The sequence below is a fragment of the Dromiciops gliroides genome, chromosome 5, assembly GCF_019393635.1.
Source record: "Dromiciops gliroides isolate mDroGli1 chromosome 5, mDroGli1.pri, whole genome shotgun sequence".
Taxonomy (NCBI): domain Eukaryota; kingdom Metazoa; phylum Chordata; class Mammalia; order Microbiotheria; family Microbiotheriidae; genus Dromiciops; species Dromiciops gliroides.
In genome coordinates, this window is record NC_057865.1 from 186,391,054 (window position 1) to 186,417,597 (window position 26,544).

At 38.4% G+C, this 26,544-nt stretch overlaps 1 protein-coding gene across 1 annotated transcript; it reads right to left on the reverse strand.

The window, feature by feature from the left end:
- LOC122729340 (serine/threonine kinase receptor associated protein) lies at positions 1-26,544 on the reverse strand. The gene is made up of 10 exons (XM_043968176.1): positions 26,052-26,544; positions 24,241-24,376; positions 15,918-15,999; positions 14,998-15,070; positions 13,543-13,639; positions 6,542-6,679; positions 4,933-5,069; positions 2,227-2,376; positions 1,416-1,481; positions 1-561 (listed from the first exon to the last, which is right to left on the reverse strand). The coding sequence occupies exons 1-10, from the start codon at positions 26,161-26,163 to the stop codon at positions 500-502; spliced, it is 1,053 nt and encodes a 350-aa protein (XP_043824111.1). The 5' UTR covers positions 26,164-26,544; the 3' UTR covers positions 1-499.

Here is a 26,544-nt window from a genome sequence, read left to right on the forward strand (position 1 = left end):
TGTTGTAAGAGGCATTTTATTTAGACAACTGAAAACAATTAGATGTTCAGAAGCAGTGTACAACGAAGAGAAATCAAACCAAATACTTTATCATGTACTCCCTTCTTTACAACTAAAGCAAAAATCTTTCTGCTTTCAGAAAAAAAAAAGTCAGTAAAATAGGCCATTACATTTTTTTTCTCCATAATAAAGTAAAATGGCTACAAGAAATCTAATTGAAATAGGAGAAATTGGATGTTGGCTTGCACATGTTCATTCAAAAAGGCAGTAGGATAGTGGACTAAATGAGCACAATTCTACCTGCCATTTTTTTATATTCTCTTAGTTTTCACTTAGAGACAACACCAAGCTAGTTCCAGCAGTGGAGCTAACTATCATATCCCCCACCATTTACTGCCCAGGTTTGCCTTATGTAGAGGGTAACTCTGTAAGGCTTCTGCAAATTGCTGCCTGTTTTAGTCCACATGTGGCATTAACATCTGTGGCATATGCCAGGTGCTCAGGCCTTCACTTCAGGAGTTGAACTATAGATGGAATCTGAGTTTTCTGAGCCAAGATCTTCTGCAACGAGAAAGAAACAACAATTCATGTATAGAAGTTCTTAATATTATGTACACAAGCTCATACGAATCATTTTAAGGATTTACATTAACAGCATTACAAGAATTTGAGAATTCAAGAGGGGCCTTAAAAGGCATCTGGTAAACATCTTAATACACAAACCAAACATGGGACTTCACACATTTGTTGCTATTAAATTTCATCTTTTTAAGTAAGATTCAGCTCATTATTCTAGTTTGTCAAGCTCTTTGTGAAACCCAGTTCAATCAACATTTTAATTATCCGACCCATTTGCAAATTCGATAAGCATGTTTTCTATGGCTTCATCCAAGTTAATAATAAAGGTGTTGAACAAGACCAATGACAGAGCACATTTAGATACCTCAATAAGTACTTCTATCCAGTATGACAACTATCCTAACCCTAAGTCAGTTAGAAATCCACTTAGCTAAACTATCATCCAGCTGACAATGCTCATATACTTTTTTTTTTTTGGTGGGGGGTAATGAGGGTTAAGTGACTTGCCCAGGGTCACACAGCTAGTAAGTGTTAAGTGTCTGAGGTTGGATTTGAACTCAGGTCCTCCTGAATCCAGGGCCGGTGCTCTATCCACTGCGCCACCTAGCTGCTCCTCATATACTTATTTTATGCAACAAAAACTAAAAGTAATTATGTACAAGCAAAGAATGCTGCTCTAAGACATTTAAAAGTTTTATATTTCATGTAAATAAATGTTCAATCCTCAGAATTCGCCATCTAATTATGAACGTCAATAATATAGCTTCAGTGATGTTCAATATCTTACTGATTCTAATAAAAGCATTTGATTCAATTAAAGAAAATTAAAATAGTACCTAGCTCTTCTTCTGTTGTCTCTGGAAAACTGATCTTCGGTTTTGCTAGCTCTCCACCCTCTTCTTCTGTGGAAACAAAGTTTTAATATTAAATAATCCTAAAACTGATTATTGGTCACCAAAATTTTCTATTACCTTCTAAACAAGAACATTAGACAAAGACTGTGCCCTAGAAAGATTTGTGATGAACTATTACAAGTATAACAAATAAGGAATAGTTCTTGTTACTGAAGAATCAAAAATAATATGATGCCTTCCCCTCCAAAAATTTCATTTAGGTTCAGACAACTATTTGTTTTTTTAGTTGTATCCAATTATGCATGACCCCCTTTGGGGGTTTCTTGGCAAATATTCCTTCTCTAGTTCATTTTACATATGAGGAATTGAGGCAAACAAGGTTAAATGACTTGCCCAGGGTCACACAACCAGGAAGTGTCTGAGGCCAGATTTGAACTCAGAGGAGTCTTCCTAAACTTGGGATAGTAATATAGTAAGAAAACACTGGTAAATTTTACACACACTCACATATGTATAAGTAAACATGTTTATATTTTCCAAAAACAGATCCTGCAATACAGCAATTAATACATATCATTAAGTGACAAATTTTTAATCCTCTATCCTCCTACATTATGCCATTATGTGGTTAATTTACAGAAAAGTATACAAAAATAGGTTAGAACAAGTGGGAGAGTACTTATCCCCATTTGCTTTTTAAAAATAATTAAGCTGTATTAGTTCTATTCTAATAACCTATTTTACTATAAAAAGCTGGGACATTTAATGCCAAAGTTTCAAATAAAATTCTTACCAGGAAGCACACATTTCCAAAGGCCATATGTTTTCCCTACCACAGTCTGCCATAGTCTCAATGTCCCATCTTCAGAACCACTAGCATACAGTTCTCCATCAGCACTAAACCTCACACAATGAATAGGACCGAAGTGCCCTTTGTAGGATTCTGGAAAAGGAAACATTTGGTTAGATAATTTAATAGTTAATAAATAGGAAATAATTGATGACCTAGGGGGGAAAAAGGCTATATATACACAGCAGGGGAGAGGAACACTAAGGTAATTTAAAATCTACAAATACTATTATAACTCTGCAAAACTGCTGTTTCTAAAGTCCCCCTTTTTGAATACTCATAAATTTTTCAGACTAGGGACAGCCTGGACATCTTGCTTCTGATTGACCCTAACCAAAAAGGGTATTCCCATAAGGGAGTAAGCAATTCCAGTTCTAGAACCTGCCTATTGCTGATCTTTAAGATTTACTGTCTAGGCACATGGAAACAAATTCTAACTATGATTAATCTTCTCGTTTCACAACTCTCTGCCAGCTCTGGATTAGTCCTCTACTTTAGTCTCCAAGACTACTGAGGAACAGGCTAACAGGAAATAAATTCAGTATATAACCTAGTAATGTTGCCAGTTTCAGTCATTTCCTTAAATACAAAGCAGCTCCATTTTCTTCATACCATAGGCTCTTTCCTAACTTTTCATGTTTACACAAATGTTCCTATTCCTGGTTAGCTTAATTTCAAAGATCTAAAAACCCTTTTCTATCCCTACTGATATCACCAATAGAACATTAAGGATGTAATTCATACCAGTTTATACATTATTTTAGAACTGAAATTCTTATTCAACTTTAATCTAACATGGTACTTCGTACACATCAGGCACTCAATCGCTGAATGAATTTCTATATTCACAAGATGTTAACCATTATGCAAACACAATAAAATAAAAATCAATGGTAAAACAACTAAAAGCTATATTAAATTTTCCCACAGTGATCATAATATGGGAAAGGAAAAAATGGGGGTTGACTTATAACCCTAAAATTCTGATACCTACTCTAGAATCAGAATAGAAAGACCAATTATTAATGTGTATTTTTCTCTATGTCCATCCTTATAATGGAAGTACAAAAGTGTCAAAGGCAGGCATGCAAGATAAGCAAGTGATACAAAATCAGGCCATGCTGAATAAAATTCCTAAGTGAAGAAAAATACAAAAAAGTTAATAGCACACAGTTATGAATTCTTACACTCTTGTGACTTCAATTCACTGCAACTACATGGGATATGAAACTGGACAGATCAGCCTTAACTAAAATTATTAAAATACATGAAATACTTAAACTTAATCTGAGATAGGAACTTTCAATAGTGAAGTTACAACCAATCTGGTCCCATATTTGAGAAAATCCTTTACCTCCATTTTTAACGTGTTGTCCAGAAAATAAAAGTTAACATTAGCATCCAAAATGCGCATTTTAAGAGTTCTTAACTCACACACCAACAAGAACTTTGTGATAATGTTAATACTTTATGTACTTAAAGGTCTCTATCTGAATACCCTAAACTGCCTAAGATTAAGAAGCATAAAAGGATCTGAGCAACCAAAAATGATGTTAACATCCACCCACTAAATCTCCTATACCATATTCATAGACAAGTTCTTAAGAGTTCATCTCCTCTTGATTTCATATGCAATTGTAACAAGTTTGACAAGGTGAATGGAGTACTAGAAAAAGATATGCTGACAGTAGCAAGAAGTTATAGCTCAAAAAAAACCCACCAAAATTTAAACAGATGAAAACAGCATTGTGATTTAGAGCCCTTTAGTACTGGCATAAACCCACTGCCTGCCCCATTCCCTGTTCCCAGCCCCCCACACACATCCCTACCTACACACTAGAATGAACCATAAGGACATAGCATTGTACGATGTTCATAATGATGGCCACAGGACAGAATTGGGACCTTATAGGTCACTGAGCACAACCTACTTCTGCCCCCATTTTACTTATGAGAGAAGTGAGGATCGATCAGCCAGGTCAAGGAATTTACACATGGTCACATTGCTATTATTGGAGGAGGGATTCAATCAAGCAATTTCTAACTCCAAGTCTAGCTTTACCTACTATACTATGCTGCCCCTTTAATTCTGAGTTTAAAAAAAAAAAAAAAGGTGAAATTATGTTTGGTATATTCTATTTTTAAGGAAGCATCACTATTATTTTGAGAAAATATGTCATCTATTACATAAAGATTTCCATTCAAAATGGCAAAAATTAAAAATGCAGACATTTCAAAAAGTAAGCTTCAGTTACCTGACAATATCATCTCTATGTGATTTTTCAACCCATTACAATTCTGGATAAATTAGAGAGTTATATATGCATTCGTTCGTATACATTTTTTGTTGTTTTTCAATCACCGCAGTTACATGCTACTCCTCATGACCCTATTTGGCAGTTTTTTGGGCAAAGCTAACGGAGTGATTTGCCATTTCTTTCTCCAACATTTTACAGATGAGGAAACCAAGGCAAGCAGGATTATGCAGTTAATCCAGGGTCATGCAGTTAGTGTCTGAGGTTAAGATATTAACTCAGGTCTTCCTGACACCAGGTCTGGCACTCTATCCACTGTTCCACCTATCTGTCATATACATATACATTATTAAAATAAAAGATAACACCAACATTAAAAAAATATATTACTCACCTAGCTCTTCTCCACTATTATAATCATATTTATAAAGCTTAAAATCTTCACCACCCGCAACAAGAAATTCTTTTTCAGGATGAAGAGATGCAGAATTGATGGGAGCTGGAGCTTCAAAGGATTTAATTGGCTCCAGACTAAAAGACAGAGAAAAAAAGTTAAATACAATATATACAATGAAAAAACTATATGTGTAGAACAAAATTTGTTGTAGCTAAAAGTTTTTCTAGAATGCAAGTTTGGTCAAACTTCTTGTCAATGTAATTGCTCTTGATTAAAAAAACAAAAACAAAACAGGAAAGTATTACCCAAGGCCAAGAAAAGATTGTAGTGGTATATAAGAATCAAAATTGTAAAACAGAAAAACTTGAGTTCTATGGTCTAAAAGCAAAACCAAATACAAATCTCCATAAAGTGTGACTATACTATGGGCTTTTTTTGTTTTGTTTTGCTTTTTTTGCTGGGCAATGAGAGTTAAGTGACTTTCCCAAGGTCACACAGCTAGTAAGTGTCAAGTGTATGAGGTTGGATTTGAACTCAGGTCCTCCTGAATCCAGGGCTGGTGCTTTATCCACTGCGCCACCTAGAGCTGCCTGGCTTTACAGTTTTAACATGGATTTTCCTGGGTGACTTGTGGGGGCAGCAAAGGAATAAGCATGCTACACTATTCAAACAACTTTGCTGCATCAAAACTTTCCAAGATGGCTAGTCAGCCTTGGCCTCACAGTCTGGGTAAGTACATGTATGTTGTTTCATTGTTAATAGAAAAATATGAGAGAAGAAAAATATAAAATATGCTTAACATGATTGTACTGTATAACATATCAGTTTCCTTACTGCCTTGGGGAGGGGGGAGAAAACTTTGGAACTCAAAATCTTATAAAAATGAATGTTCAAAACTATCTTTACATGTAATTGGGAAAAAATAAAATACTATTAAGTAAAAAAAAATTTAATATAAAATTTCCAATTAAATTTGCTACTGAGATATTTGGTGTGTTAAAGGAAGTTTTTACAAATGAAGTAAAATCAAAGCTAAGTTTCTAAAATCACAAAAGACAAATAAGTAAAGACCATGTTCACAATGAAGCAATCATTCATGATTCAAAAAGTTACTATCCAATGGTAACTAAGTAACATAGTACCTATCAAACAGTGAGAATGATAGCTTAGTTAAATTTTAAAAAAAAATACCCCCCAAAAGAGGAACATGAGCCAAGTTTCTATAAGATTTTCTACTCCAAAAAATCGCATGTAGAGGCAAAAAGGGTACAAAATGAAACCAAGTTATCGCTTTGAAAATTTATTATTTTGAAATTTTAGAAAAAATCCCATTCCAAGTCACCTAATTTCTTTCTTTCTTTCTTTCTTTTTTTTTTGGTGGGGCAATGGGGGTTAAGAGACTTGCCCAGGGTCACACAGCTAGTAAGTGTCAAGTGTCTGAGGCCAGATTTGAACTCAGGTACTCCTGAATCCAGGGCTGGTTTGAACTCAGGTCCTCCTGAACCCAGGGCCGGTGCTTTATCCACTGCACCACCTAGCCGCCCCCAACCCAATTTCTTTTAAAGGAAAATACAAAATACAAAAAAGCATTATGAACGTGACATACCTTGCTGCACTATGAAAAGCAATAGATCTCCCATAGGTTATTACCAGAATCTCTCCTTCAGGAATATATTCCATACTGCTAACAGACATACTAAAATTTAGAGACTTTACTTCTGTCATTGTTGCTCTATCCCAGAGGCTATAAAGAAAAAAAAGAGGGGGAGGGGGGGGAGAAGCTTAGGTAAGATTTACAGAACCAGACAAAAGTTACAATCACAACTCCTAGTGTAACAACTATACATTAAGATTGAAACTTTTATTACAACACTTAACGTTTGTGGTAAAATATGAAAGTTTTTAACAGTCGGTTAGGATAACTGAAAGACGCCAGTTTTTCAAGGACCACCCTTTTGGGGAGGAGATGAACAGTCTGCCTGCTGCGCATGTCAGACTGCCTGCCGGGTAGTCCGCCTGCTGCGCATGTCAGACTGCCTGCCAGGTACAGTGCGCCTGCTGCGCATGTCAGACTGCCTGCCGGGTTTTTTGGGACTTCCGGGGTGGAGAGAAGGAGAGTAGCCTTTTTTTTGCCGGCTTGGCGGGACGCCGGGCGGCGCGGCACAGACGGTCTGACTCACTCCAAAGGTGGCCTAAATCGGTTTGGTGAGTTTTTATAAGGAATATAGACTAAGCCTAGATTTAAGACGATTTGTACTGTATTTCTGTTTTCCTATCCTTCTAATCAACAACACCTTATATACAATAAAGGCTCTATCTAGAAAACCAGAAGCTTCTTCCATTTACTAGTCTGGGAGATGAGTTAAGGGAAGGGTTAAGTAGGGGAGATTTATGATCTAATATCCAATTTTAAATCTCACAGTTTGGCGACCCCGAAGGGACCTTAAGGACCCTCCCACCCTCCCTAGTTTGGCCATAAGCCGGCTAATTCGGTGGATTTTCCAAATACCCCCCCCCCCCCCCCCCCCCCCCCCGCGGACTTTCCCTTTGTCTAATCTCCCTTAAAGACTTTAAGCCTCTAAAAGTCTTGCTTTAAACAGAAAAGCCAGCCCAGTTTAAAGGGCAAGATGCTCGAATATTCTACCATCCCTTTGATTTTTCTCATCGGAATGTATTGGGACAGCATAACATCCCGACTTAGAGGAATAGTTTACTCAATGGTCCTTCATAACATTATTGGTTTTTTCCTCATTCAGGCAGCAAAAGGTTTTTTGTATAATAGTATACGTGAGAATCTTTGGGAAAATACGTTTAATATAAGTAGAAATTTTATGCCTGCAATTGAAATACCTTTTAATACCACATCCATAGTTCATACGACTAAGGATTTTATTTTTTTTTGTTGTTTTTTTTTTGTTTTTGTTATTATCATTGTTTTTGTTATTATCATTGTTATGATGTGGGGGAAACTCTCACATATGGAGAGAGACCTCAAAATGGCTGTTTCTACTAGAGATGATCCAAGTTCAGAATCAGATCAGCAGAAACTACTCCCTCTGCAGGAAGCTATAGAACATAGTAAGAAGGGAGTGCCAATTCAAGTCAGAAAATATAGCCCCTTTAGACCAAGTGACTTGAGCGCATGGAAATCAATCATCCCTAGTTTTGAGAAAAATCCAAACACTGTAATTTCACAGTTAAGGACTATATTTAATGCATATCAACCCAGTTGGGCTGATGTTACTTGCCTTTTGGAAACTTTACTGTCCCCAACTGAGATTACAGATATTATCTCAGCAGGAAATGCCCTTGTTGCGAAAGGTAAGGCCGATGTGGAATGGCCTCTAAAGGATCCAGAGTGGAATTATAATGATGATAGGGATTTCCAAAGATTAAAAGATGCTAGAGAAACACTTCTGAAGGGAATGGAATCTTGCTCTAGAAAACCGGAAAACTGGCAGAAATTTTTAAGCCTACCTCAGGAGGCTAATGAAAGACCAAACAGATTTTATGATAGACTTTGTGAGGCCGCTAGACAGTACACCAGATTGGATCCAGTAGATTTAAGAGATTCCTGTATCATTCTCAACACATTTGTTTATAATTCACTGCCAGAAATACGCAGATACTTTCTGAAACAATGTCCAGACTGGAGAAATCTCTCAGTAGATAGAATTAAGGAACTTGCAAATTATGTCTTTGACTCACGTGAGGAAGATCCAGATCACCCTAAACAGAGCATTCTGGCACCAGCGATTCCTAGTCAGCCATGTGGACACCGGAACAAGGACACTAAGGTGTGTTGTTACTGTCGTAAGGAGGGGCATGAATTGAGAGAATGTAGGACTTGGAGAAGAAATTCTAATTCTAATTACAGGCGAAATCAAAATAGAAATAGATCTTTTTGGAGGAATACAGAAAGGCAGTACCAGAATAATGGTAACCAAGACCCCCCTCAGAAGAGGACACAGGAATGATGGTGTCTTGGGGAGGAATGGAACATAGATAATGAAAGCCATATATTCCCAGATCCGGATTTTTTGAATGCACTTGTGCCAGTCCATTCACCTCCCCAGAGTAATGAACCACATGTCACCTTAAAAGTGGGGGAGACTTATTATGATTGTCTGCTAGACACAGGAGCCTCTAAATCAGTATTAGTAAGCAAACCAGATGCTGGGTGTAGACCTGTAGGATTTTTGAATGTAGTGGGAGTCTCAGGAAAGAGCCAGAGAGTGGCAAAATTGAATCCTCGCATGGTATCTATGGGGCCCTTAACAGTGGAACATTCATTTTTACTCATGCCTGATGCCCCTGTAAATTTATTAGGTCGTGATCTCCTTTGCAAGCTTAGAGCAACCATATCTTGTGCTCCAGATGGGGCTGTCTCCTTACAATTGCCAGAGGATACTGTTCATTTATTACCAATTTTACTTACAGAAGCTCAAGGAACAGCAGGGGAGGTATCCAAAATCCCCTCTGACATTCCTGAGTCTTTATGGGCCTCATCCCCTAATGAGGTGGGGCTCCTTAAGTCTGCCATGCCTGTTACCTTTAAAGTTAAGGGGGGACCACCCCCCTCCATTCCACAGTATCCATTGTCTAGGGAAGCAATAGAAGGGATCACCCCTATAATTGAGGCTTTGAAAAGCCAGGGTATTATTATTCCATGTCATCACTCTCCATGCAATACTCCCATTTTGCCAGTTAAAAAACCCAAGCCTGGGCCAGATGGTAAACCTGTTTATCGTTTTGTGCAAGATCTTAGAGCGATTAATAATTATGTTATTCCTAGACATTCCATAGTTCCAAACCCGGCTACGATAATTTCATCGATTCCCTATGAATCTACATGTTTCACAGTGGTAGACCTTTGCTCTGCCTTTTTCTCCATACCAGTACATGAGGACTTCCAATATTTATTTGCTTTTACCTGGAAAAATAGACAGTGGACCTGGACTAGACTCCCACAGGGATTTGTAGACAGTCCCACATTATTTTCCCAAATTTTACAGCAGGATCTGGCCTCTATTACCTTTAAGGGCTCCATACTAGTACAATATGTTGATGACTTACTTTTGGCCTCTCCTAATGCTGAAATTTGTCAGGAAGATAGCCGTCACTTACTGCTGGAGCTGCACAAGAGAGGACACAAGGTTTCCAAGACAAAGGTACAATGGTGTTTGCCCCAGGTAGAATATTTAGGATTTATTTTGGCTGCTGGAACTCGCTCTGTCTCTTCTAAGAGAGTCCAGGCCATTCAACAACTCTCTGCCCCCACTACTAAGAGGCAGTTGAGAGCCATTCTGGGAGCAGCTGGGTACTGTAGACAATGGATACCCTCTTTTGGTGAAATTACTAAACCCCTCATAGCTCTTACAAAAAGTTCTGTTCCAGACAGTTTACAGTTGGATCCCCAGCATCTCTCAGCCATAAAAGAATTAAAACGGGCCTTGTTATCAGCACCTGCCCTAGGACTGCCAGATTATAGTAAGCCTTTCACTCTCTTTGTGCATGAACAAAGGGGGGTGGCTTCTGGAGTCCTGACTCAGTCACTGGGGCCTAACCAACGTCCTATAGCCTACTATTCAATTCAGCTGGACCCTGTAGCGGCTGGAGCGCCACCTTGCCTTAGAGCAGTGGCGGCCACAGCGCTTTTGGTAGAAAAAGCCTCTGATTTGGTCCTAGGTAACCCTCTAACTGTGCAATGCCCTCACGAAGTGGAGGCTCTCTTACTACGTCACAGGACACAAGCCTTTTCAGATCAAAGGCTGGCTAAGTATGAAATAACCCTGTTAGGTAATGAGAATATCACTTTAAAACGCTGCACAGTTCTTAATCCAGCAACACTACTCCCTAACTTACCATTCTCGGGGGAACCGTTGCACGACTGTGCTTCTTTAGTTGATATGGCTGAAAAACCCCGTGACAATCTTTTTGATACACCTTTAGAAAATCCTGATCTTGTCCTCTATACAGATGGTTCCTCATTTATGAGAGAGGGAACCCGTTTTACTGGAGCTGCTGTAGTTTCTGATTATGACACCCTCTGGGCAGCTTCTCTGCCTTCCCATTTTAGTGCACAGGCTGCTGAACTTGTGGCTCTTACACAGGCCTGTAATATAGCTAAAGATAAGAGTGCCACCATTTTTACTGACTCGAAATATGGCTTTGGCATATGCCACTTTATTGGTATGATTTGGCGTCAACGAGGCTTTCTAACATCCTCGGGCAAGGCTATTGCCAATGGGGACCTTATCAAGGACCTCTTAGATGCCCTAAAACTGCCTTCTTCCCTAGCCGTTGTACATTGCCCTGCCCACACAGGGAATAGTGATCCTGTTTCAAAGGGAAATGCACGAGCCGATTCTGCAGCCAAGCTAGCTGCATTAGAAGCTCCTGAACATGTATTTAACCTTTCACCTTCTGAGGATATTCCTTCCAACCTAACCTATGACGATTCTGAAGTAGAAAAGTGGAAAAAGAAATTTAAGGCGAAACAGATCAATGGCATCTGGGTGTCTCCGGAAGGTAAGCCATTTCTTCCCCGGAAATTCTACCACCAGGTATGCCTCTCTGTTCACAGAAAAGGCCATTTTGGTACACAAGGCATTGTAGACTCTATTAAGAGAACCTGGATAGCACCAGGTGTGACTAATACAGCATCTCGAATCTGCTCGGGCTGCTCCACATGTCAGTCTTATAATCAGTATGCTTTTAAGGCCAAAGCTTATGGAGGGCGTCCTCTAGCATATACACCTTTTGAGCACTTACAAATTGATTATATTACTATGCCAAAAGCAGGACATTATAAATTTTGCCTTGTTATAGTTGATCAGCTCACTCGGTGGGTGGAGGCCTTTCCCAGCCCCCGAGCCACAGCTGCCTTTGTTGCCAAAATTCTTCTTAAAGAGATAGTACCTCGTTTTGGCCCACCAGCCCGCATCGATTCTGACAAAGGCACACATTTCACTGATTCGATTTTATCCCAAATCTATTCTTTCTTGGGAGTGACTCCAAAATTCCACACGCCCTACCATCCACAAAGTTCAGGCCAAGTCGAACGTATGAATAAAGAGCTTAAGAGTATGATTGGCAAATTATGTACTGAAACCCATTTGAAATGGCCTGATGTTCTACCATTGGCATTATTCTATCTACGAAGTAGACCAAGAGGAGAACTTCATATATCTCCTTATGAAATGCTTTTTGGTCACCCTCCTATCCAAGCTAAAACTTTTTCCCCAGTTTATACATCACTGGTGGGAGGTGATACTTCTGTTGCTTCCTATATACAGGAATTACAGACCAGGCTACGTGAACTCCATGAGGCAGGAGCTGTGGTCCAGGCAGGACCATTAGACTTTTCATTGCATAACTTCAACCCAGGAGATAAAATATATGTAAAGAATTTTCAGAAAACCAGTGGAACTCAACCTGCCTGGGAAGGACCTTTTCAGGTATTATTGACAACTCCTACTGCCATTAAAATTGGTGAAAAAGACTCATGGATTCATTGCTCTCATATAAAGCCTGCACCATTCATAGGTGAAGAGATTTCAGATAGACCTGAGGTAGACGCTAAAGAGGTAAAAACCCTAAAGATAGCAACTGTTAAAGAGCAAAGAGAGTTCAGAGGAAAAAGGCAGTTCCCATTTAATAATCCCACTGATCAGTTAAATGCTTTGGGACTCAGTCTTCGTAAAGTATCAGGAGACGGAAATTGCCTTTTTAGGGCTTTAGCAGACCAGCTAGAAGGTCACTGTAGAAATCATCTCAGACACAGACAAGAAGCTGCTTCTTATATGATTAACCATAGACAAGAGTTTGAGTCTTTTATAGTAAATGACTCCCCTTTTGAAGAATATGTTGATGAATTAAAGAAATTTGGAAAGTGGGGAGGAAATGATTCAATTGTAGCATTTGCTAAGCAGCATCAGCTGAATGTTGTGGTTCATCAATTAAATCAGCCTTTATTGAAAATCAGTGGCACAGACAAAACTGATGCTAGAGAACTCCACATTTTCTACCATAAAGAACATTATGACAGCATTAGAAAGATCAATGACAATTCAGAAACCCCTGCCACTTTGGCATGCAGAGAATTGGGGAACCAGTTAAAACAATGTGGCATACCCCAAACCAACTGAATCCTAAGCTTTTCAAATGAAACTTAAAAATAAAAACAACATTGTTCTCAAATGTGGTGAGAAACTTCTCCAATTACTCAAATATGAGTAAATAATTCTAAACAGATAAATTTCCTTACATTTCTTTTCGTTACAGACTATATTAGAGCTAAAGACATAAAAATAAAAATCAAGCAAAAAATATAGAAGATATGGTCTGTATGAATTTTAACTCAAAAGAAATCAAACTATGAAAAAATACCTAATCTCTTACAAGGAGGGGGGTTCTTAACATTTTTTATGTCATGAACTCATAGACCCCTTTGACACTTTGGTGAAGCTATAGACCTCATTGTTACAATGTTTTTAAATGTACAAAATAAAACAGAAATTTACAAATGAAACCAACTATTTTGAATTTTTTTTTTTAATTGATGGATTCCAGGTTAACACCCCTGCCTTTAAGTAGATTACTTACCGGACAGTTTTGTCATCAGCTGAAAGAATCTGTGTATCATCCCTGCACCATAAAGCCTTTTTAATACCAGAGGTGTGACCACTGATTTCCTTAGGTTCTTAAAATAAGAATGTAGAAATATTAAGCATGAAAAGTAGTTGGTATACATTTACATGGTAGTAATTATTTGTAAAATACTTCTCAAAATCATCCAATGAGGTAGCTAGTATAAGTATCATATCCACAGGATTAGAGAAAAATTATGTGACCTCTCCAGTTACAATGCTAGCATTCACATTGATTACACAGGCCATGCTAGTAATACTTCCTAAATTAATCCACAGCTAATAACTTATATGTATTTGTCTTCATTATACTATATAAAGTCTGTTTAATACTAGGTATGTGATGACTATTTGAGGCAGTGATATAGGAAAAAAAGTACTGGACTTGGAGTCAGGAAGAACCACTGGATTCAAGTCTCACCCAAGACAGTAACTATATGACTCCGGGGAACTCACTTTGTCTAGGTCTGTTTCCTCATCTATAAAATGAGGGGGCTGGTTGTATTTGATGGCCTCTTAGGTGCTTTTGGCTCTAAATTTACAATCCTTTCATTTCATTAGGTTCTCAAAATATTAAATAAAAAATGCCTGTGTCTACACACACACACACGCAGAAAATAGGCAATTTCAGTACATTTTAGTCCTGCCACTAAAGTATAATGCTTATGTGACCCTAAGCAACTCCTTAAGACTAAATCACAGAATAGATGCCTAGTTACATTAATAAAAGCAGTTCTTCCTTCATAATTTTTCAACACCAATGAAATATCAGGCACACTCATGTTCAGGCATGTTTATGTCCAGAGAGACAAACTACATAGAATTTTGTGGGCTTTTATTCATTCTTGTGACAGGGTCTGTTCCAGTTCTGGCTATTATTAAAGAGAACCCAGAATTACAAAGTTAGGAGGGACTACAGAGGTTGACTAGTTACCTAATCAAAGCATGATTTCCACCTACAACAACTTTGCCAATTAGTCAAAGCCTTGACCTAGAGTTCTAGCACCACCAAATGTGGACATTCCTTTACCAGGAAACTTTTCCCCTTATTTTACAGGGACTTAATTCCAAATTGAGGTCAAAATATGCTTCCCTGTAATTCACACCACTGGTTCTAGTTCTATACATTGAAGCCAAGCAGAAGAGGGATATTTTTTTTTTACAGTCCTTCAAGTATTTGAAGAAAACAGACCAACCATTCCATCCCCCAATCATCTTTGGTCGATTCAATAAACATTTATTAAATGCCTATTATTTGATAGCAATGTTAATTGCCAGGAACAGATTAGGTTCCTCCTCTAGAGGCACATAAAAATGTCCAATTTAAAGAGGCCCATTGTTCCTGAATGAATGCACAAAATTACACCAAATTCTGTAGTTGCCAATATGTTCCCATCAAAAGTAGACTTACCTGCTTCAGATTTGTTCAAATCATATATGCGTAAGAGTTTATCCTGTCCGCCTGTCAATAGATAGTTGCTATCCTGGAAAAAAATATACAAGTAAAATATTAATAAATTTCAAAAAGACTCACCATGTAAGTAACACTAAGCTTCTCAAAATAAAGTCACAGGTAGTTGCAACTGATGCCTAAAGTAGTGCTGCTCTTTTAAACTTCTCCCATATATTACAATTATGCTCACTTTCCCAAAGTACTAGATGAACCTGTTTTCTCTGACCTTAACTGTGGCTCCCTCTCAACACCCTTTTGCTTGGCCCCAAATCTCTGTAGCTTTATCTTTCAAAAGCAATTAGGCCAGTTGCTCTAAGCATTATGGTCTTCCTAGAGATTTGATGTTTAAGTGCATCTCAAGAAAATCACCAGTTTAAAAAAAACAGGTTTTAAAAACAATTATTTGACCCGGGTAATTTGTTTTGCTTGACTATGCTTGGTATAAGGGAGGGTTTCTAATTGGCCAGGTTTGGAGGAATCAGTTGAAAATGAGAGGACAAGGGAGATGAAAAGGGAGTTATAGGGGAAGAGGTGATGAATTGTGATAGTGATAAAACACAAAAAAGAAAAGAGCAAAGAAAAAACTAAATACTGAAGAAAAAATCAATTATGACAATAGATACAGAAGGCAGTTTTGGCAAGCCAATATATAACCATAAATGTGGAAAAACAGGGCAGTTAGGTGGCGCAGTGGATAGAGCACCAGCCCTGGAGGCAAGTTCAAATCTGCCCTCAGACACTTACTAGTTGAGTGACCTAGAGAAAGTCACTTAACCCCAATTGTCTCCCCCCAGCAAAAAAAGAGGAAGAAACCATTAGTCCTTTAACTCTCCAATGGTCGTTATCTACGTCCTTATAATAAAAGTAAATTAACATACCTGAGTGAAATCCACACTCTTGACAATGTGTTTATGAGCCAACGTCATCAGTTCATCTCCTGAAACAGCATCCCACACTTTGCTTTTAAAAAATAGATAAATTTAAGATAGAATAAATTTGATATGAATGTGAAATGAAAGCAAAACAATAAGACATCAAGCTAATACATGATATTTATAAATGTTCAACAAAACCATAACACTTTATTAGCACTATAGATTTTTACTGGCCTCCCAAAGTACCCACAGACGCTCTTAATCTCAGATATGGTTAGGGGTAAGATGAAAGACACATTGATTTTAATTTCTCTGTGTACTTTATCACCTTTTCTCTTAGTTCTTATAGCCAATGTTAAGACCTGGAAGGCAAAGTATTTGAGCTCACCATATTCTCAGACTTATAGAGTAACAAAGACCTGCTAGAACAAACAGAGGAAACACAAGCAAGCCATACAAATGAATTTTATTTTATTTTAACAGGAGAACAAATCAGTTTAGACTGGTACGTTAGCCAACCTGAGAAAAATTCACTGAATGAGGAGTCAGTCATAAGAGTTCAAATTCTTCCTAACTACATCATTACAGAATATGATTTTATTATTTGCTTTGAACTCTGAATTCTCTGAATTTGAGGCATAGCCAAATACTTTAAGTAACATGCTCCTTCAAGGCAGGGTCTGTTTTATTTTTTTTTCTTTGCATCCCTAATGTCTAGCACAGCACCTGACATACAATAGGATACTGCTGACTGACTAATGTGTTCTAATTTTTGTACTTTAGTTTTTCCCCAATTAGAATGGGTGTGCCTTTGAAGAAAGGAACGTCTTTTGCATTTAGAATTATACCACAGAAGAGTCCTCAGACATCACCTAGCCCAACTTCAAGGAAAATAAGAGGCTGAACCTCTTAACATTCCTTCTTGTTCTAATGATCCCCGTTTTATGAAGGGGAAAAAAAAAAAACAGCCCCAGAGAAATAATTCCTTAGAAGTTAGAGATCAAAGTATCTTGGAGATCATTCAGGAAAACCCCTTAATATTAAAGATGAGGAAGCCAGTGCCCAGTTAGTTTAAGTGACTTGCTTAGTCATTACACAAATAAGCACCAGATCTGGGATCCAAATCCAGTTTCTGACTCCAAATTCCAGATCCCTTTATGTACTCCTACAGAACCTATTGGAAGGTATTCTTGTAAATACTTGATTAATGGGTCTCTTCTAGCTGTAAAATTCCATAACACTACCATTTAAAAATACACATACATTGGAAGTCCTCTACAAATGATTTTTAAGTTGTCCATGCTACCCATCTCCTTCATTGAGAAGAAATATAGAAAAATTACTTTAAGTCCAGAGATCTTCGTGTTGTGGTTCAGGTTCAGTCACTAGCTATGAACATAGGAGGATCACAATTATTAAGGGTCTCGATTTCTCATCTTTAAGTGAGACCAGGCTACACAATATCTAAAGATCCCTTGAAAGTTTAAAAATCTACAAAAAAATCAACGCTTCCTTAAGTGCTAGCAATGGAAAGATCAGTACTGTCACCTCAAGGTTATTAAGTAATAGTGGAAATGAGAAGTGTAACCAAGTAACTGTAACAAAGCAGAATTTGACAAAAGGCAAAAAATTAAAAGGAGTTACTATGAGTTGAGTTTTTATTTTAATTTATGTCAAGTTTTTATCTCCTCACTGCACTGTAAGATTCTTTAAAAAAAAAAAAGACCATTGTTTCATGTCTTTCTGTGTGAAGGTGTCTAGCATGGTACTTTGTAAGTACTCATATTTGTGGTTAATAAGGAAGGAACCCTAACTAGTCTAAAAAGATTTTAATTAAATTTGAAATCAGAAAATCCCAGCTCATTATCTAGCAGAAATGCATCTCTCTCTATAATAGTGATGGAATGCAGGTGCCAAAGAATCTCACTGCTTGGAACAGTGCTTTTAAAAAAATTATATCTTTAAAGGATGATACCATAATTAGGAGAGCAAGGAATAGTTTACCTATCAGATCTATGAAAAAGGGAAGAATTTATAACCAAACAAGAGATAGAGAACATTACAAAATGCAAAATGGATAATTTTCATTATATTAAATTTAAAAGGTTGTGCACAAATAAAACAAATGCAACCAAGATTAGAAGGAAAGCAGAAAGCTGGGGGGAAATTCTAACATCAAGTATTACTGATAAAGGCTTCATTTCTCAAATATATAGAGAACTGAGCTAAATTTATAAGAATATAAGTCATTCCCCATTTGATAATGGTCAAAGGATAAGAACAGGCAGTATTCAGGTGAAGAAATCAAAGCTAGCTAGTCATAGGACACTCTAAATTACTATTGTTTAGAGAAATACGAATTAAAACAACTATCAGATTGGCTAATATGACAGGTAAGGAAGATGATAAATGTTGATATGGGAAAAGTGGGACATCTAAGGCACTTGGTGGAGTTGTGAAGTTATCCAATCATTCTAGAGAACAATTTGTAACCATGCCAAAGATGAAACTGCATAACCTTTGATCCAGCAATACCTTTATACTAGATCTATATCCCAAAGAAATCGTAAAAGAAGGGAAAAGGAACGACATGTACAAAAATATTTATAGCAGCTTTTTTGTGGTGGCAAAAAATTGGAAATTGAGGGAATGCCCATTTGGTTGATAGATGAATGCAATGGAATACTATTTTGCTATAAGAAATGATGGATGAGCAGGCAGATTTCAGAAAAATCTGTACTTACATGAACTGATGCTGACTGAAGTGAACAGAACCAGGAGAACACTGAACACGGTAACAGCAACACTGTGAGATGATCAACTATGACTGACTTAGCTCTTTTCACCAATACAATGATTAAAGGCATTTCCAAAAAGACTCATGATAGAAAATGCTATCCACATCCAGAAAAATAACTGATAACTTGAGTCTAAATACTGTGGTTTTTTCCCTTTTGTTCTGTTTCTTCTTTCACTACATGACTAATATGGAAATGTCTTATATGATTGCACATATATAAAACCTATCTCAGGTTGCTTTCCATCTTGGGTGGAGGGGAAGAAGGGAGGGAAAAATTTGGAACTCCAACAGAGTTGCTAAACTATACATAAGTACCCCTCCTGGTTAAAAGATCCCTATTCCTGCATATTGAGTTAGAAAAACACATATTAGGGGGCAGCTAGGTGGCACAGTGGATAAAGCACCGGTCCTGGATTCAGGAGGACCCGAGTTCAAATCCGGCCTCAGATACTTGACACTTACTAGCTGTGTGACCATGAGCAAGTCACAACCTTCAATGCCCCACAAAAAACCCAAAACACATATTAATATTATATGTTCTATTTTATTTTTATTTTGTTAACTATTTCCCAATTACATTTTAATTTGGTTTGGGCTGCACTTGGGAGTGTTGCAGGCCTCAATCCAGTGCTCTTGACCTTTGTCTTAAAGTATAGCGCCTTGCATATAATAAGCAAATGGTGAATTGCTTAAAGTTCCCTTTTCAATTGTGAGATAGAGGCCTAAAATGTAAGATTACTATATATAAAAAAGCCTCAAAGTCTATTAAGAAAAAGATTCATTCACTCTATCATGCAATGAATATGTGCAATGTACTGGGCCAGATGCTGGGAGAAATACAAAGATAAATAAAGTACAGGCTCCATCCTTTAGAAACTTAAAATCTAGTAGGATAACATGAGAAGGAACATAGGATTGTAGATTTAGAAGAGAAGGAAAGGACCTTAAATGTCATCTAGTCCAATCTAATTTTACAGAGGAGAGAAATGAAGCCCAGAGATGTGTTTTCCTGAAAGTCATACAAACTATAAGTGGCAGAGCAGAGATAAAAACTCAAGTCATCAGATACTAAATTAAGCACTCTTCCCATCAGTATTACAAATAATTGTGTTCAAAGCAACAACTTCATTTTTAAAAAGAAAAAGATCTTGCCTATGGATCATTCATTACAACTTATTGTAAAGAACATCAACATCATACTTTAAGATTATATCTTCTAACAAACTTGAGTTGCCAACTAAATCTAAGGATATGTCCCCTTAGCTTTTTACTCACAGGAAATTACTCCATACACGTATCACTCCATTTTAACAATCCTACTGCAAAAGTTACAAATGAAACAAGTGGCTTACATCTTTGACATTATCCATCATCTTCCCATTGATTCTTCTCTCTACATTTTTATGACCCTCCTCCCTCCTGGTTCTCCCTCTACCTGACTAACCACTCCTCAATCTCCTTTGCTGAAGCTTTCTCCATATCATGCCTGGATCAATTATGGATCTTCCCATGTCTGGAAAGAGCTCAGTATAGCTCTTTATTATCTCACTTTGTGATCTCATCAGCTTCCAAGGATTAAACTTATCATCTATATGCTAATGATTCTTAGACTAGACTAGCATCTCCAACTATTTGGCATCAAATTGGATGTTCTAGGAGACATCTTAAATTCACTATGTCCAAAACTAAATTCATTCTTACTCCCTAAACCTTGCCCTCTTCCTAATTTCTTTATTATTATTGAGGGTAGACAATACTCCCAGTCTCCCAGGCTTACAACCTAAGTGTCATCCTCAACTCCTAACTCTCCTCCCCCTCCCCTATATCCAATCTGTTGCCAAATCTTGCCAATTTTACCTTCATCTCTCCTTTTCTCTGCTATGACACTACCACCACTCATTATCTCATACCTGAACTATTGCAATAGCTATGGGGTTGGTGGCCCAGCCAGAAGTCTCTCCCCACTCCAGTCTATCATCCAGGCAGCTGTCAAATTGATCTTCCTCAAACACAAGTCTGACCATGTCTGCCTGTCACTCTCGAGCGCGCGCGCGCGCGCGCACACACACACACACACACACACATCCCAATACTCTGAAAGTAAAGCCTTTTTTTACCTTTTTTTTTTTTTAGTGAGTCAACTGGGGTTAAGTGACTTGCCCAGGGTCACACAGCTAGTAAGTGTTAAGTGTCTGAGACCAGATTTGAACTCAGGTAACTCCTGACTCCAGGGCCGGTGCTCTATCCGCTGTGCCACCTAGCTGCCCCTTTACCTTTCCTTTTAACCCCAGAACCTAGCACAGTGCCTGGAACATGCTAAGTGAGTTAATGACAACCAGACTTAGCTGAAATTTGACACAATTCAAGTTAATGTTTTAACTTTGTCCTGAAAAATTAGTCTGCTGAAAAAGCCTTATCAACAACAAAACCCAGAAACCATCCTTTAAAATACTCAACCATCAATTGCTTTTTGTAATGAACATAGTGAGAAACCTTGGCTAGTTTCCTTGAAAAGTTGCCATGCCCAACATTAGCTGCAACAGGCAAAGCAACCTTATTACTCAAGAAATAAGTGAGCTTAAATTTATTTTCCCCCAATATCCACACCCTCTACACCAAACTGCTGACCCTGGAAAAAAGAGTCTAACTTTGAAAACTGGATAAACTTTGTGGCACAACAGACTATTAGACCACTCTCCTCCTCACCCTGTTTCACAGAGATTTCCTGGAATATATACATCTAGCTTCTGGACTTGGCTCAAGTGTCTCACAGGTGCTAAAACTGTAGCTAGGGTCAGGGCAAAACTCAAAAAAAGAACACAGATTAGAATAAGTAACAACAAATGCATGCCTAATGCTACAAGAATAAAAACAACATTTTTCTTATTATAAACATTCAGCTTAATTTCTGCATCAAACTGATTTTCATAACCTACATGTTTCCAAACATACATTAGTTCTCTCATTTTAAATGAAATGGAAACACAACACAAATAATAATCATTGAACCAAAAAAGGACATATACTGACTCTCAAAGCAGAAACCTATACAAGGATAGTGACTGGCGTTTATAATACTTTGTTAATATATGCCCCATATTCTTTTCCCATCTCCATTTAATATTAATCCCATAGTGACACTGCCATCTTACAGTCACCCGCATGAGCTGATAAAGTTACATTTATACACCAAAACCCTTCTATGATTATACAGCTGAAATGGGCTTCCCTTACAACTTACATCATCCCTTACATCCCTACATCATCTAAACTTGACTGTCAGGGACATCACAGCACATAGAAATAGGTTAATGTAATTTAGGCAAAAAGGAGGTAAGACACAACTAGAAGTGTACACAGCTCCAGACAAGTTGTTCTCAAACTTCTGTCCAGTGATCATCCCCACCAGACAACAATGAATGCCTAAAATATGCCAGTGTCTATACTTCTGTTTCTGGCATTAACAAATTTACTGATTTCTTAAAAAGACAATACTTTTGTTGATCATACCTATTTAGGTTACCAAAAAACAATTCTTTACCAAATGAGCCACCAAAGCTAAATGTAAAATAAATTGTTTTCCTAATTTCTTTTTTTTGCCTATTTTTATTTATTATTTTTTTTTGGTGAAGCAATTGGGGTTACGTGACTTGCCCAGAGTAACACAGCTAGTAAGTGTGTGTTAAGTGTCTGAGGCTGGATTTGAACTCAGGTACTCCTGACTCCAGGGCCAGTGCTCTATCCACTGCACCACCTAGCTGCCCCTTCCTAATTTCTTTATAAAACCAAAGTATGACTGCCACAAAGAATGAACCAATAAAGATCACAGAGAGGAATATATACAATAAAAGAATCATAAAAATATAGTAATAATGAAACCAATAAACAAGAAATAGTAAAGCTCAAGCGAGATTAACAGTATCAAATAACAGATTGAGTCAGTATAGATAATGTAAGGGTCAATAAAACCTGGATTCAGATTTGAAATTAAGGATTTCAAATTACATAAATCTAATCAGTTCTCTATTTCAGTGAATACACACATATACACAGGCACATGAGCACATGTATACTCATGTGTGTATACACACACACACACACACACCCACCCACACTCTCTACTACATTAGAGGCAGTGTGTCAGTGGATATCCCCCCAGTGGTCTTACAGTTGGGAGGACTTGGGTTCAAATCCTCTCCCTCATAACAGCTATGTGGCCATGGGACAAGTCACCTAACCTCAGTCTCAAGCAACTACATCTACTATGTACCATGACATCTACTAAAATAAAGATAAATTATATTCTTCAACAGCAAAACCAGAATATAGACATTTAAGGGTATATGTACTTGTGTATAATGTGTACACACACACACACACACACACACACACACACACATACACACACACACACACACACACACACACACACACCTAAAATCCCTAGTAAAAACATTATGAATTTTGAGTTAAAAATTCTTTATGCTCTCAGCCTGTCTTCTTCAAAACAAAGGATAGCAACATCTCACACCTGTGTTTGGTACTCCCATAATCTCTACCCTCAGTCTCTCATTGCCTTCTTATTACTTCACCTGGACTACCTATTATGATGCCTCTTAATGGGTTTCTCTGCCTCTGGGCTCTCTAATCTATCTTCTTCATAGCTGTCAAATTGATCCAGTGACCTGATCAAGTCACTGCCCTACTCAAAAATGTTCCATGGCTCCCTGTTGTCTTTAGGATAAAATATAAACTCCCCAGGCTGAAATTTAAAGCTTACAGAATCTGGCTCCTTCTACCTTTCCAGGCTAATTTCCCAGTACTGTCCTTCTTACACCCTCCATTCTGATCAAACTAGGTCATTAGCCATACCTTTACATGCTATTCCATCTCCCCCTTCTGAAGCTTTGCACACCTGCTCTCCTCTAATGTCTGAACTACACTCCCTCACTTGCAGGATCTCAGTTTTTCTGCTAAACACAGCTCAGGTTCTACCTCCTCCATAAATCCTTCTGTGACACTTGGCCCCTCCCACCTCCCAATCCCAAATTATAAACACTTTTTTACTTCTTGAAATTACTTCCAGTTTTATGTACGTTTTAACATTCCAACAGAATAAAAGCTCCTTGAAGGCAGGGACTTTCATTTTGTCTGTCCATAAAGTAGGTACTTAATAAATGTCTCTTGCACTGAGTTATACTTATCTGTGTAGATATTTTACTTATTTAGTAGAATTTAAATTAATTGTAGGCAGGACCCCTTCTATTTTTGTCTTTAACACTTTAAACACACTGATATTTCGTTTGACACTATAATGAGTAGTCTTGCTACTCTAAAACAGTAAAAGCCAGATCCAATCACTTTCCTTACAAATAATTTTTAAACCAATGAATTCTACAATTGTATACCAATAATTCAATAATTATTTGCTGAATGATTAAAAGGTATAGCTTGTTAATGTTCCTGGACATTTCACAATACAATTCACAAGTATACAGTTAAGAGAGAAAATATGCCTTTACTTACGCTGTAAAATCTGCAGCTGCTGTAGCTGCTTTTGTAGCATCTTTATTCAATGTAGCACCCCACACAGCACCCTTATGACCTAAAAATGTTCCAATCCAGTCTCCTGTATCTCCTTGGCGTAGCATAGGTTTACCATCTAAACAAATTTAAAAAAAAATGATTAATAAGTGTTCCTAAAAGTTCTGAAGTTAAAAGTCCTCAAACATCCATAACTCTTCTGAAGTAAAGGTGTAATTTCTTTTTTGTGTCTGAACATGTGATTTCATTTGGTATAATGAACTTCCAGAGAGGAAACAATTGTCCTGTAACAATTTTAGAGTTGTGTGATCTAAAACAAAGAAGCTACCAAATGTGCACTGGTAAACAGGTTCTTTACCTGGGAGCATTCTATTCTGGGAAAAATAGGTCTCAGAAGAAAAAGAAATGTAACTGGAAATAATTTACCAACCTCACAAGCATAAAAGTTAGGTAAAGTAATATGAGAAGCCCAACAAATCTTCAAAAGGTGCTCTCAAAGTAAAAGTTTGGGGAGAAAAAAGGAAATTACAAGATTTTATCATCAGGTAGACATAAAAGGTATGATAAACTTAACCATTAATTTGTTACACCCTAATTCAAACGTAAAATCTCAGGCGATTAATTACAATTATAATATAGCAAATGACCAAAAGTCACAATGTATTTGCATTTACATATGGACCTACAGAGTATTTCAAAACATGATTATAAAAGGAATTATCAATCATAAAAAAGCTTGAAAATATTTTAATTTGAAAAATATTTAACTAAAATTAGCAATTATATTTCAAACAGCATTTAAAAGTTTTCAGAAGCTTCATGCTATATATTTTAAATTGGGGCAACTCTTTATATGTCCTCTTCTGATGCCTGATACTGATGTGAAGGTAACTTTTCATATTCTAAGACTATGACAACACAGAAAGCATGGATCTATCTACGCTACAAGTAACTTGCCCTTTAATATGCTATTACTACACTTAAAGAGACCAGGTTGGCCATACCAGGGAGGGAATTTGAGCATAAACCAGGAGGCCATGTAGAGAAGCATGGAAGGGCTCACTATTGCCGGCTGTGATGAAGGGAGTATATTCTCCCATGATGAAATTATGGTCCTTCTGAAGTACTAAATATATGATTCTAAGCTTGAAGACGTATTTAAGTATGAAAATTCACTAAGTAGACTCCTTGGTTCTCTCTTGGACTCCACGAATTGTGTTGTCATGGCATTCCCTTAACAGTCTGAGAATACACTAAAATAGAAAAGGGGGGGGTTGACTTTTGAGAAAAGTATTGTAAAGTTTAGCCAATGACTAATAGACACTTTGTAATCTTTGGGTGGGGGAAAAATCATAAGAGATAAAATAAAATAAAAATCCAAAGTGTAAAGTTATTTCCCGCTTAACAGTGAGAAAGTTGAGGAAGTTTGCCTTGCCGATTCTTAGCCATGTGCCCTCGGAACCACAGCAAACGAGGCCCTCCTCTCCTAATACCCCTCAAGGCTTCCTGTGTTCCCCACCTGGGGCTTCCCAGGAAGGGTCCCACACGACCTCCCCTCCCCCAACCCTCGTAACCTATTTCCAGCCTTTCTAAGCTCTGGCATGTGGACCAGCGGGCAGCTGAGCCCGCCTCCCAAGATGGGGCCAGGGCTAAGCCCGGGGTCCGCCGGAAGCGGGCAAGGGCATGGAGGCCCAGGGCCTCTAGAGCCCAGGCCCAAGCGAACACAGCCCGTCGCCTTCCTTTCCGCCTCTCAGTCCAAGAAGCGCCAACCCCGGGCCCGGAACCTCGCTCACCTTTGCAGGCGCTTATTAGGAAATAGCCGTAGGGGGTGATGCCGCTGAAGGCCAGATCCACCACAGGCCGCGTGTGCCCAGAGCAGGTAAGCGGGGTCTGCCTCATCGCCATGGCGGCGGCGGCGGGGGTGGGGGTGGGAGGTGGCGGCTCCTCCTCAGCGGGCGGCTGCGGGGAGGCGCCGTGGGGTCACTGATATCCGCCGGAGGCTGCTCCCGCGGGGCGGCGAAGGCTCCGGCCGCTCCAGGAAGGCCCTGGTCCCGACACCAGGGGCTGGGCGCAGGGGAAGGGCAGGAAGCTAGACCCGCGGCACTGAGATAGGGAGCGGCCTCCGGTGGGTGGGTGGGGGCAGAGGGAAAATCAGCGCGGGGTGGGCTCCAGCCGCCGAGGGAGGGAGAGGAAAAGGAGGAGGAGGAGGAGGAAGGGAGGGAGGGAGGGAGGGAGAAAAGGAAAGGGGAGCGCCGAGCCGGGCGCCGCCAGCACCGTCCACTCCAG

What these genes read in the sequence shown, in the direction of transcription:
- LOC122729340 (XM_043968176.1), bottom strand. Translation starts at nt 26,163, where the DNA reads ATGGCGATGAGGCAGACCCCGCTTACCTGCTCTGGGCACACGCGGCCT. An exon ending in GCAGCTGCAGATTTTACAGC is followed by an intron (nt 16,000 to 24,240) that starts GTAAGTAAAGGC and finishes ATTTTTTAAAAG; the next exon opens with CAAAGTGTGGGATGCTGTTT. An exon ending in TTGGAAATGTGTGCTTCCTG is followed by an intron (nt 1,482 to 2,226) that starts GTAAGAATTTTA and finishes TTGTTTCCACAG; the next exon opens with AAGAAGAGGGTGGAGAGCTA.